This window comes from Cucumis melo, chromosome 2, assembly GCF_025177605.1.
Source record: "Cucumis melo cultivar AY chromosome 2, USDA_Cmelo_AY_1.0, whole genome shotgun sequence".
Lineage (NCBI taxonomy): Eukaryota > Viridiplantae > Streptophyta > Magnoliopsida > Cucurbitales > Cucurbitaceae > Cucumis > Cucumis melo.
In genome coordinates this window covers 1,000,426-1,013,947 of record NC_066858.1, presented here as the reverse complement: position 1 = coordinate 1,013,947, position 13,522 = coordinate 1,000,426, and the positions used below count along the sequence as shown (strand labels likewise).

Genomic DNA, 13,522 nt, shown 5'->3' with positions numbered 1-13,522 from the left:
TTGTCAAGGCAATAGATTTTTTAAGAAGTAGCAAGGCAATAGATTTTTTAAGAAGTAGCAAGGCAATAGATTTTTTAAGAAGTAGCAAGGCAATAGATTTTTTAAGAAGTAGCAAGGCAATAGATTTTTTAAGAAGTAGCATCTTCAATATGCTACCATTAAGAAGAATAATATGCAAAAGAAATTCATTTTTTTTTTAAATATTGCATCTTTTGTTCCTTTTAAAACTCAATTTATTTTAGACTACGTTTGAATTATGATGTTAGGAATTTATTTTAATGAAACCTTATGATTTTGATTAATAGAATAAAAAGTTTAAATCAATAAATTGGTCAATTCTTATTTGTTTGGCTTTAGGTTAACTCTTATGAATCGTCTCTTTTTTATTCATTTATCTATGTGGTTTTCTATTTATCATAATGGTAAATTAAACAAAATTTTGAGCATCAAATCCATGTTTTTTAAATCCAAAAAATATTTTATCCGTTAAAGATTTCTTTTTTAAAAAAAGAAAATCATTGATTTAATTATTCAAACTAATTTCAAGAATATTGTTTTTTTTCAAGCTAATCACAAAATAGGGTAACCATGCAAAATAAAAAAAAATAAAAAAAAAAAAAAAGAAGAAGAGAAGAGATGGAATGAAAAAATAAACTAAAAGGGTCATAAGCCACACACAATTTATAACATTGCCAATAAAAGAAGTAAAAAGAATTAATTCATAAAAAAAATCAATCAATCAAACACATCATATCTTCCAAATATGTTTATATATTTGTCCTAAAAGATATAAATATATATATATATTTACATTATCTAAATGGATAAAAGATTTCCTAAAAATTAAAAAGGGAAGAAGTTTGGCAGTTCCAATTGATTTAAAAAAAATTTCAAATTTCTACGGTTAATTAACTTTATCTATCTCTCTCCTTTTACTTATAAATAAATTTATCTTTTTTAAAAATTAAAACTCCAATTCCTTAATCTTTTTTATATTTTGGGTTTAGGAGAAAATCAAAGCCTATATATATATGGGAACATTATTTACTTTGTTATTATTCTAAAGAAAGAACAATTAGTAGTAATGTGTGATTAGAAGATAAGTTAAATGGCTCTCTTGCACCGCCGTCGTGGAAGTGGTGGTTTCCGGTGGGCACAACGGCTGATGTTTGGTTTGATAATTATGAGTTTTGGTATTTGCATTACAACGACGTTGATGTTTATGTTCATCCAAAACCCTTCCAATATTTCTTGTCCTTCTTCATGTTATTGTGATTGCTCTTTACAAGACTTTCTTCCTATCTCTTGCGGTAAGTTCTTTCTTCCTCTTTATATTTATCTTAAATTTTCAATGTTCATATATATCTAATTTCTCTTAAAACCTAAACAATTTGTTGATATAATAAAATTTAGATTCAGTTGGTAGGAGATTTTGACGTCTAATCATTAATAGAAACCTAATTGTGGTGATTAAACTTTGTTCACGGTTGATTAACAACAATTGTGAAAGACAAATAATTTTAAGAACTATTTTGGTCTTTTTTTTTAGTTCAATAGTTAGGGTTTAGGGTAACCCTTTTGGTTCTTATTTATCTACTGGAATGGGCTATGCATGCATGTAATACTACATCAACTATATCAACATGATTAGTGTTTAATCGTATTATCGAGATTTAAGAACGATAGAAGTTGATTACTAATGTAATGGAATCATCTCTAGGGGTTAATAGTTAAGAGTGATAGAATTTGATGTGTTATTCTTTTGCTTTTTATTGATTATTATGGTGTGAAATATTAAATTTTGTTGATTATTTTTAATTATGTTTCTATTTTATTTATTATCTTGAAAAAAAAAATCTTTTGAAATCTTGAAATAAAATTATTAAAAAACATCAAAACATTAGGACTCTAAAAACTCTCTCATTAATGTAAATTTGATTTTTTCAATTAATTTTCTCTCCTAAAACTCTCATCCACAAGTGTGTGTATATATATTAAATTATAAACATTATCATTGTTTTTGATTAATTATCAAACTTATTATTCTTTTCCAAAAAAAATTTAATTCATGGTTAGTCATATCTACAAATTAACATCAATGGAATATCATTTAAACTTATCTTTTCTTTTATTACAGAGTTCATCAACAATAACAACTCACTTGAAGGTCAGTTTACTCTTTTTAATTTTACAAGTTTTACTGCATTAAAGTTTTATCATTATTAAAAGATTGTTGGAAATTGTGGTATATATATATATATATATATATATATTTACTAAAGAACTTTGCTGAAAACATTTGATAACCCTTTGATTCTTTACAATTCAGTTTTTTTTTTTTTTTTTTTTTATGTTTGATTGGTAACTAATTGGTTAGGTTTTAGTTTTTAAGAAATAAATTTATACATATTATTTCATTTAAAACCTTTTTTTTGTTGTATTATTTAGTATTTTTTACCAAACTTTAAAAAAACAGTTTGAAAATTTTAATGATATATTTTTGTTTTTAAGAAGTCTCAAACACTCATATGAACTACTTTTATTTGCTTCATGATATAGAGATCGATCCAGAAATGATAGAAGAACTAAGAAAAGACCGGGCAACTCTAATAAGAGAAGAGTTAGATTTATTAAAGATAGTGAGCGAAGAGAATATAGAGCACTACAAATCATTGACAGTAGATGCGAAGAAATCTTCATCTCAATATAAGAAAGAGGTAGAAAATTGCAACATTGGAGTTAGAACTTGTGAGGAAGCAAGAGAAAGAGCTCAAGAAGAGCTTGTTGAAGAATGCAAACTCACTGCTTTGTGGCAAAAAAGGGCTGAAATGCTTGCAAAACCATGACTATTTTCTTTTTTGAATGTAATTCATTTTATTTTATTCCATTAAGTTTAACATTTTATCCCATTAAGTTTAAACTGAGCCTTGTAACTTAAGGGATCATATTCTCTTATATCTTCTTGCTTTATTTTATGTGTTTTGTATAAAAGTTAGAATTTTGTTTTGTATTTATATGTTGTTTTCTATGATTGTTTTGTATTTATATGTTGTTTTCTATGATTTTAAAGAAAGTATAAGTTTCGCGTCTAGATGAATAATCGAGCGTTGGTTTGCTCAGAAACATCAACCAAAGGGCGAAGCCACCAACTGAGTCGGGCCCGTTCAAATCAGCCAGGCCAGGCCAAATCCACAAGGTAGACGAGGACCAAATCCACAAGGTAGACGAGGACCAAATCCACAAGGTAGACGAGGACCAAATCCACAAGGTAGACGAGGGCCAAATCCACAAGGTAGACGAGGAAATCCGCGGTCCAAGCATACAAGCATGTTAATAAAGGTATATTGTTTGATCCCTTTGCAATTTTTTAAGACGAAGAAACTTGAGCTCCATAAGAAGGTGAAAATATTATCCGCTGAATAACATGAATTATAATTATATGCTTAAATAACAATAAATTATATCAGTTGTTTGGGGCCTTTGAGGTCAGAATAATTTGTAATTATAAATTTGGATTATCTTAGGATTATTTAAAATCATCAAATTCCATATAGTTTTTTTATAGAGGCTTATACAAAGGAAGAACTGGCAACAAAACCTGTTGTCAAGCAAAGTATATAATAAAGATTATGGATTTGTAATATGGAGAGAATTGGGTAATTAAAGAGAATCAAGTTAAGTAAATGCTATCCAAGACGGCAAATCCAGCAGCAACACCACCCTCATTTGATGAAGATACTTTTGTCCTCATCAAGTAACCAGTCTGCTGATTTACAATTACTTTGTCCTTGTTCCTGCATCATTATGAAGTTCAAAAATATTACAAAAAGAGAAAAATTAAATCAATCCAAGCATAGATTTATGAACAAAGAACCAATTAACATCTCTAAGGTTGATGATTCGGTCCCCACCCCACAATTGTTGAACAAAAGTATCGATAATAATGCATAAAGAAAAGGACTTGAGCTAATATAAATTACTTCATATCTTAGTATCATTAGCGTAAGTTTATTGGTTTTTCAGTTTATAGAAGAAAAGAACCAACAAAAATCCAAGCATAACTCAATAGACAAGGAATCAATTTCCATGTCAAAGGTTGATGATTTGATCTCCATCTCACAATTGTTGAACAAAAACTAATAATAATAATGCTTAAAGGAAAAGGCATGAGATAAAAGACAGTAGTTCACTTATCAGTCTCGTTAGTGTAACTGGGTCGGTTGACACTGAAATTAACTACTTTTTAGAAGTTCAACTGCTTGACCAACCCAAATCAACAAAATATATCCAAATCAAACTAATCCACTACTCAGTTAGAACGCCAAACCAATTTTCTCTATTTCTTAGTTTCGGTTCCGCTACTAAATACTTTATTTAAAAGTATACTCCAACCAGAATTCCCAAAATCACAACATGGTTGACTGAAAAGAAAAAAATTACTATATATTTAGAGCAATAGAATTAGTTGGTTACCCTCAGTGAATCCCAATGAAGTTGTAAGTTGCATACCTTAAGTAAGCACCGAATATACCGAGTTCTGAAACTGCATGGTCCTTATGACAGATCCCATCTCGCACAAAAATCGTCGGGAAGACAGATGGGAATATCCTCTGCATAAGGATGTAAGCACCATCTTCTTCACTCCCTTCCTCCTGCAATTTTAGAAGGGCTTCCCTCACATCATCTCCATAAATATTATTCCCTGAGGAAGATCAATGACATCTTTGTGAACGGCTTTATTGCAAAGAGAGAAAAAAGTTGGGTAAACCAAATTGAAAAAATTCAGAAGGTTATGGAACAGACCTCCGCCTTCTCTTTGTGGCTTCATAACGAATAGTTCCGGTGTTTCAATGGCTTTTTTAACTATATCTTTGTCATCTAAACTCCACAACCCTGCAAAACATTTTCTTATCTTGGCAATATCCTCTTCACTGTCAAGGAACCTGAGTAGAGGCTCAAAATTTCAGCTGCAAATAAAAACTGCAATAAGAAACACTATTTCCTATATAAATTATCAATTCCCAACAAATTCATCTAAGATGATGTGGGCTTACAGGTGTTAGTTCAATTAGATGAATTGAACATTGTCTGAAAACTTTGTCACTTTTTTGTGATCATTAATCTTTTACACCACATGCTATTGATATATACTTGTGTCGACTTAATAATGAGACATTTATTTAAGGATAGGCGACATCACTTTAGTTCAATAATTAAACTTTTATTTCTATACATTTTTTAGTTTTATAAATTTTGGTTCAGTTTTATAAATTTTTTTTAGAATTTAGAAACAAGAAACAGATGATTTACCAAACACGTTTCTTTCTAGTCAAACGGAAGGATGGGAACTGAAGATGCAAAAATAAATAATACCTTTCAAGAACATTTGGTCTTGCAAGTTCCTGTTGAATTTTCTTGGTGCCTACTAAATGATAAGATATGGATGGGCATTTGACTGCAGATGACTGCTCCATAAGTAACCTTGCACTCCATTCCTGAAATTTGTTACCATTCAAATGAGAAAATAACTCCGAAGCTTTATTCAAGATAAAATGAACTTGAATAAATTGACAAGGACGTTAAAGAACTTTAAGAGAGACTCTTTTATTCCTTGGTATTGAAATCGATAATGGTCATCAAATTGGAAGGATTATCATCAGATGTTATAATTGTCTGTACATATGAATAGTTCAAAATTGCTTCAACATTATCTGGCTTAATGGGTGGATGTTGGTAAATTTTAATGCCTATTTAGAGGGCCCTACACTCAAGCTTCAATGAGCTTGAGTAAGAGAGTCTTCTGAATTTTTTAATGCCAAGCAACCTCAGCGTAGTATTATTATGAGTCAGGACAGGTAATATAACATCTATGATACAATCCATTTTGTAACTTAAGCATGCCAAATTGCTTAGCACCTAGCAACAATCGAACATGCAAATAGTCACTGTCAGCATTGCTTTGACAACAGTGGGAAAGATATAAGATATGCTGATGAAAGACAACTGCAAAATCTAACGAGCACAATCAAGGAAAATCAAAGTCTACATTTTTCCTCTGATGAATGTAATTCCAAGACTTCATCTAGAATGATCTATAAGTTATTCAAGTTTGAGGAGATAAATTCATAAGATGACAAAGGGGAGGATTCTGGAGTATGAACTCTCATTGTTTCAATTATTGTGAAGGTTCAACACTTCAGATTACATAATTTATTTCTCCCAAACATTTTCACACAAGAACTTTAAGTTAGAAGAAGCAATGGGTTTCTGGTACATCCACAAAGCCAGCATGAAGAAAGGTCTGACAAAGTAGCTAAGAAATTCAATGTCTGGAACTCTAAAATCCTCCGGGATTGAATTTACTTTTCCTTGTTTTAAAATCTCATGAAACTATTGAAATTCATCAAGAAAAGTGAGCTTCTTCCTAGAATGAATGGCAACACTAATGCATGGTAGCAACAGCAAGTCCATCCCAAAAGAATACATCAACTTAATCCTAATTCCTAAACAAAAAAGGTCTCCTGCGACTGCGAGCAGCAGCAGAATGAAGCAGTTGCTCACCGATTCAGACGGATAGTCCCTAGGCGTATATCCAGCCCTGAAGTACACAACAGCAATTGCTTGGCCATCCCTGCAGGAGGAGAAGTTCTCAAGAGTTATAAGAAACATAAAACTGTAACCAATTTTATGAAGGAAAAACCAAATTTGACATTCAACATTACTTACAGAACGAGTGTTCCATCAGATCTTAGTACTCCCTCTCTATCGATTTCTGCTAGTGTTTTCCGGAGAGTTTTGATGTTATGTGTATAATAAAGCTAAGGAACATTGACTTGGCAAGCTCAAGATGTATCAAATTGATCAAATTGTCAAAAAGCAACAATTTATTTTCAGTATTTTTTTTTTTTTTTGAAACGGAGACAAACTTCTTTATAGTTTGTTTTTCGGTCTGTATAGTTTTAGTCAGAAGTAAATGAAAAATTAAGAAAATTGATCAATGCTTTATAAAGTAGATCCGATAAAAGTGGATATCTTTTTCTCAAGTTAACAGAAAGCCAGAGTTGATCATACATGTTTCGTTCCTCAGCTTGAATCACAAACAAAATAACAGCACTGCAGAAAAGAATAACCCATGTTACATGAGCTGCAATAAATTTCTAGAAATGGAGATGAATAAGAAGATCAAATTATAAAATCTAACCTTGGGTCATTATATTCGGTCCAAGCTTTGGCCAGTACCTCAGCATATTGGTTAGCAGCATAGTTTTCAGGAATATTTTTATAGTCCAATCCGAGGACTTCTCCATATTCACCAAGTAGAAACCTGGAAGGATAAAGAGACCAAATGTGAAATCAAGCAAGGAATAAATAATGTTCTTTTACTGTAGACTGAATTGTGAAGGCAAAGCTCAGAGTTATCACAATGATCAAGAGACTTTCTTAGGAAGAAAAATGATCTAGGACATAAATTCTTAAAATAACACCGACCTAAGCACTTATTTTGCTAATTCCCATATTTTTGAAGTCCCACAGAAAAATTTTAATAAGAGATGATTAAGCTTTTTACTGACAAGATGAGAAGTATAATGATAGAGGGAAATCTAAGGGACCTCTCCCCTTACTAAGTTACTAGTATTCTCAGTAAAAGAAATATCTTCCCCCACTTACCAGTTCCTACAGTCGTAACTCCTACTATTGTTTACACTATATTACTTACCGGGCTTTTCATATGGTACTCTAACTTAATGATTAAAGCTTTCAGATTTCTTAAATACAAACACTTTCCACACGTTAATTCCATTTTGACTGTTAATTACCTCTTGACTGATTTTATCTTGTGTACTTTCGCAATGGAGGCCTAACATAAAAATAGAAGTGCAAGCACACTGCACTAGAGGATTTTTCTCAAATTATTTCAATTGGGAGAGGTCAAAGAAAGCTCACAATTACAAAAGGGTGGGAGAGGATACTGGAAAAGAACTGATAGTTTTCATTAGTATTTGACTATTTGTTTGGGCTTGTTCGGTGGGTAACAGAGACTATCGTTCCATGATAGAGGAGGTGTTCCAAGTTGCAAATTCCTTTTTGGGAAAGGGCATGGTTCTTTGGCAAGCTTGTTCCTTCGCTGTTTTGTTAAGTCTAATTAAAGAGAAACAGTAGAATTTTTGGAGGAGTTGAGCGGTCATGGAAGAGGTTTAGGATACTGTCAAATCTACACTTCTTTGTGGGCTTCAAAACATTTTGTAATTATCAGCTAGATGTTATTCCTTTGGAGTTTCCTTCTTTAATTGAGCTCTTCTTGTTGGACTATTTTTCTTGTATGCCTATGCCTTACACATTTTAAAGTGAAATATTGGTTTCTCATAAAAATAAATAAATAAACATAGAACCAAAAATTATATGTTGAGTGTACACATTTTTTACTGATGAAAGTAATACTTTAATTGGAGGATTTTATTTTATGGAAACTAAATTTTCATAAATATAGTGAAAAGCTACGCTAAATATCTGTAACATTTACCTATGAAGTTCACTGACTAGGCAACTAAGTCCAGGAAATGAGCATGATATGGTGTTGAGCTCTACTTGAAGAAGTAATTTCGTTTTATCATCAAGCATATAATCTGAGCGATGTAAACCCAAGCGGATTTCCTGCTTGAACAGTTGGAGAAGTTCATCAAAATCCTTCATTTAAATAACACGTCCCTTTTGGATAAAATTGCTTAGAATAGAGAAATTAAGTAAGACCTTTAGGACAATAAATATTATGGAGGTTTGTTATTCATTTACAAAATTCAAGCAATGAAAATTTTCCTCTGTTTCTTATTCTTTATCTGTGACGTTATGTAAGTTTTCAATGTCACCCAGTGAAAACATAAGAAGAAAATGGAAATATGAAACCAAAAAGATATATTTTCTAAAAAGCTAAAAAGTTAAAACTTGTCACATTCAAATACATACAATACAAAAGTTTGATAATTTACTCATCATGAGTCCATGACAACATAATGCCAAAGTAATTTATCACACACTTACCTCCTTTTTGTCAATCTGAAGCATCTTGGAATGAATATCTAAAAGTCTAGACGTAAAAGCATCTCCTTTTTTAGTTCTGCAACATAAATAACATATAAGACATCTTTTTTGGTAAGAGAGAATCCCTATTAGTAATCATAAAGGAAGAGAGTAAGGTTGATGGTTGTGGGCCCAAACTAGCTAAAAGAATTTAGGAAAAATACATTCTTGATATCAGGTTTTGGGTCTAGTTTCAATTTGGTCCCTAGGTTTCAAAACGTTACAATTTTACCCTTGAGATTTGAGTTTTGTTTCAATTTGGTCTATAAATTTTGGGTCTAGTTTCTATGCAGTTTTTCTCATAGCTGACCTCAAGATTTGTGGAATTTTCAAAAACATGTTTCATGGAAATTAGAAGAAAGAGTCAACAACTAGTGTTTGTGCTGACTTTAAAAGGGTCCAAGCATACCTGGATAGTGATTCCTGTAGAAACTTCCCATCCATGCTCACTCGATCAACTAATTCATTAAATATGGAGGATAACTCACATGCTTGATTCCAATGAGTTTCAGGAAATAACCCAGGCAACAAGGCAATTGGTGAATGAGACAAACCGACACCTGGTACTTCGCCTGATCTCTGCATTCCAAAACATTTGAAATGATTTCTAAAATGTTCCCCCAAAAAAGAAGTATGTTGCTTCAGCATCAAAACTCTACATCCTAATTCAAATCACTGTATTGAGAAATTTCCACCACATTTTAATGGAAGAAATAACACTCCACATTTTAAATGAAAAAATAACACTTACTGGAATAGAAAGTATGAGAGGATATGGAATTGATCTTTATGTTCAGTTTTGGTCTGACCACTATCTATAGACCATAATCACATAAAGACTCAATCTTAGCAAAGGATCTTTCCTTGCCAATGCCATAGGAAGGTAAAAGATTAAATTTGTTCTTCGGGCAACATGTCCTTGTCTTGATGGCACCGAGACATTCAATAGTCTTAAATCCGACATTCTTTTTAATTGAATGCATCTACGGAATGCAGCAGCTCTTACATTCCTCCTTCAGTAATAAAGATTTGAGTTTCTCTTTACAAACTCTTGAATTTTATTGGGTCCATCGTCATTCTTGGGATGGAAATTTGGTTTAAATGATTTGCAAACATCCTTTTAAGAAAAAACCAAAGGATCATTGGTTCAAAGCAACTAAATTGATACTTTAGAGTATTTTGTTAGAATAAAATAATAAACTTTTCAATGGTAAAGCGAAAGATTGGAGGGAGATCTTTAAGCTATACAACGTGCCGTGTATCTTTTGGGTTTCTATTGATAAGGAGTTCAGTAATTGAACTTCTTTTGTAACAAACGGTAATGGAAGAGAGTCTTGACAATATTCATGGTGTGATTCTAGCATGTAATTTGGTTGTAGACCTTGTTTTTCACGTTGTAACTTTACAAATATCAATGAAAAGCTTGTTCCTACTTCCAAAAAGATGAGGAACAGAAACACATTATTGAGATTATAGAGATCAGTCGAGGTGGGCGTAAAGCTGCCCGCCACTCATGGATATATATATATATATATATATATATATATATATATATATATATATATATATATATATATATATATATTATAAACAATGAACGATATTCCGCCCTCATCAAGTGTCTAACCCTACATTTTCCCAAACTAAATTCTCCATTTCCCACAGCTGAAGCAATACAGCAAATCCATCAGAAACTCCCCACAAAGACATTTTCAACATCCACAAACCAAATAAAACCCAGAAAGCACCCACCTAATAAACTGCAGAAACGCTTACCTTCACAGACCTGTCACCAACAACAAGCCCATGTAGAGAGCTCCAAACTAGAGCATCATAAACCATCTCCTGAAGCAATTCTTGATCGATTCCATGAACATCCGCCATGGTTTTCAAGGATTTCGCTTGGGTTTCAAATTCAGCCGCCTTTCTGCACTTCAGAGGCAAGACTTGTGAAGAAGAAGAAGAAGAAAACAGAAAAGGTTGTAACTTGAAATTGATTGAATTTCTGATTTGATTCTGATTTGGGTATAATTTTGATGGGGCGATAGGCGATGGGGAAAAGTAGAAATGTTTGGTGGAGTGAGTGGGAGTGAGAGAGCATGAAGAATGGGAAGAACCCATATCGAATTTGGCTATCTCTTGTGCCTAAAAAGTTGCGGCTAAGGCCGCCATCAACAAGGCCAAGGTGAGAGGACACCCAATGTAGTGGATGCCATTGAAACTTTTATAAAATGTTAATGGAAAGATGAATAAGAATATGTTCCTCTAATCATTTTTTTACCTTTTGTTTCCTTATAATTAATTAGGATAGAAAAGGTCAAGTCTAGTTTTCAAACCACTCTTTGAAGGATTCCATTGTTGAATTCTTTTAGATTAATCGTAAGTGTAACTCTGTTGCTCATGATTTAGCTTCTCATGCTTAGCGGTTAAAATACTTATTCATGTGGCTTGAAGACCATTCTTTATTAGTGAATTTTGTTATCGTTTGGATTATTAGACTTAAATTTCTTTTCATTTTTATGATTCATTTAAAAATAGTCTATTTGTGGATCAATACCTAAATTAGAGAAAAAAGTGAGATATTTTATACTTTACAAATGGAGAACTGTTGATTCTTAGTCATATTCGATCGAAATTACTAACATAAAAGTACGTGTAAGTTGCCCTCTCGCTCTTTCTTTTGATCTCCTTTATCTCTCTTAGTTAAGTCATTGATTAATTAGGATTAGGATTATGGTAAGTTGAAATATCTTTTAAGTGGGAGAAAGACGAGAATAAAAACTCGGAAGAGAAGTCGGGAAAAAAAAATAGGAACAAAAGTGTGAGTTTATTAAAAAGTCAAATTTGGAATACATAACAAAAGTTGAAACGAAAATTTTGTCATATCCCTAATTTTTCATAAATCAACGACATGCATGTAATTATATCATCTAAATTTGTCATCCATTATAGTATACCAAATATTTATTTACCAACTTATTTTTATTTTTCTAAATCTTTTTGTTTTATAATTTTTCCAAAAAAATAGCAATTAAAATCCACTTTTAATCAATATTTTCATAGAAATACTCGTAAAAATAAAGACCTTGATATTTTTATCGACATCGATATTTTAAACCTTAGTTCCAACTATGGATTAGTTAGCACATTGTTTAAGAAAGTCTTTAACTAATTCCTAATTTTATAATTTCACCAAAGCATGAATAACAAATAATCACTCGAACAAAGAAAAAAGAAAAGAAAACACTAACGTGAATATAATATAAATAATAAATATTGTAACTTATTTAAAAAAAAAAAAACATATCCTTCGACATTAACATTTTTATCGATATTTTTTTCAACAACATTCCCATCAACTATCAACATTGAAGCTTACACCTTCGCAACTATTATATAACCCAAAGCGAACCAAATCAAAAGAAAGCTATGAATTCAATTGATCATTCCCTTTCTCTTGCAACAATGAGTAATGAAATATATTTTCTTCATGGGCAGAAACATTAGACATTTAATCATATGATCCAAAGTTCAATCTAATATGATCTTCAAGGAGTTTTTGATAAATCTAAGGTATCTTTTATTGAGCCAACCTTGAGAATGGAGCGAATAGGCTTTAAGGAAGCATCATATTCATTATCAAAATCGAAGGATTTTGATTTTATTCCTTTTTTCTTCTTCCTTTCCTTCATGATAGAATCAATATACTCGACTCTTTCATTGATACTAACCATTTTCTTTGGAGCTCGTTTTGTTGTAGAAGGCAAGGATACAAAATCATCACTTTTCTTATCGTTTTCTTTTCTCAAATCAATCTCCTTTGGTTCTTTAAGATGATCGTTCGCGAGAGATGATGCAGAATGATCTGATTTTAAGGTAGTTGCGAACTCTTGGGACTTATTCGTTTCTTTGAGATGATCATTCGAGAGAGACGACGTAGAATGATCTGAATTCGAGGGAGTTGTGAGCTCATGAGACGAAGCGTTTGATTCATGTGACCCCGGGTTTCCAAGAGTAACAATTTCTCGAGCTTTAGATGATAAAATTCTCACAATGAAATAGAAGATTTGGTAAAATATATCCAAGAATTGGAACTTGGATTGTCGATTGTCCATTGGAATGTTTTTGGAGGGAAGGGGTGTTGAATTAAAAGAGAATGTTGTGTGAAAGGAATGAAGAATGAAAAGGAAATTTGGAATAGTAATGCACCAAATGCATATATACTTTACTTGTTGAAGAGAATACATGTAATAGAGAATAATTCATACCTTGGAAGGATACAACCTTAGCCCAAAAGACTTTGTTTCCTATGAATCTATCTACCCAAAAGGTGATTGTTTGACAAGATTTCCCAATAAATTTAATTCCTTGAAAGAACTAACTTTGTGGGTAGAATCTCTGGTATACGATTCTTTGATGTTGCAATAACTACAAGATGAAAGATCAA

At 31.7% G+C, this 13,522-nt stretch overlaps 1 protein-coding gene across 1 annotated transcript; it reads right to left on the bottom strand.

Annotated features, from left to right (window-relative positions):
• Nucleotides 1-3,486: 3,486 nt before the first annotated feature.
• On the bottom strand, nt 3,487-11,339 carry LOC103492200 (glutathione synthetase, chloroplastic). The gene is made up of 12 exons (XM_008452476.3): nt 10,852-11,339; nt 9,485-9,654; nt 9,037-9,112; nt 8,522-8,652; nt 7,202-7,324; nt 7,033-7,113; nt 6,727-6,807; nt 6,562-6,631; nt 5,374-5,495; nt 4,804-4,943; nt 4,510-4,702; nt 3,487-3,794 (listed from the first exon to the last, which is right to left on the bottom strand). Exons 1-12 carry the CDS (start codon nt 11,194-11,196, stop codon nt 3,671-3,673), a joined length of 1,656 nt encoding a protein of 551 aa, XP_008450698.2. The 5' UTR covers nt 11,197-11,339; the 3' UTR covers nt 3,487-3,670.
• Nucleotides 11,340-13,522: the final 2,183 nt, after the last annotated feature.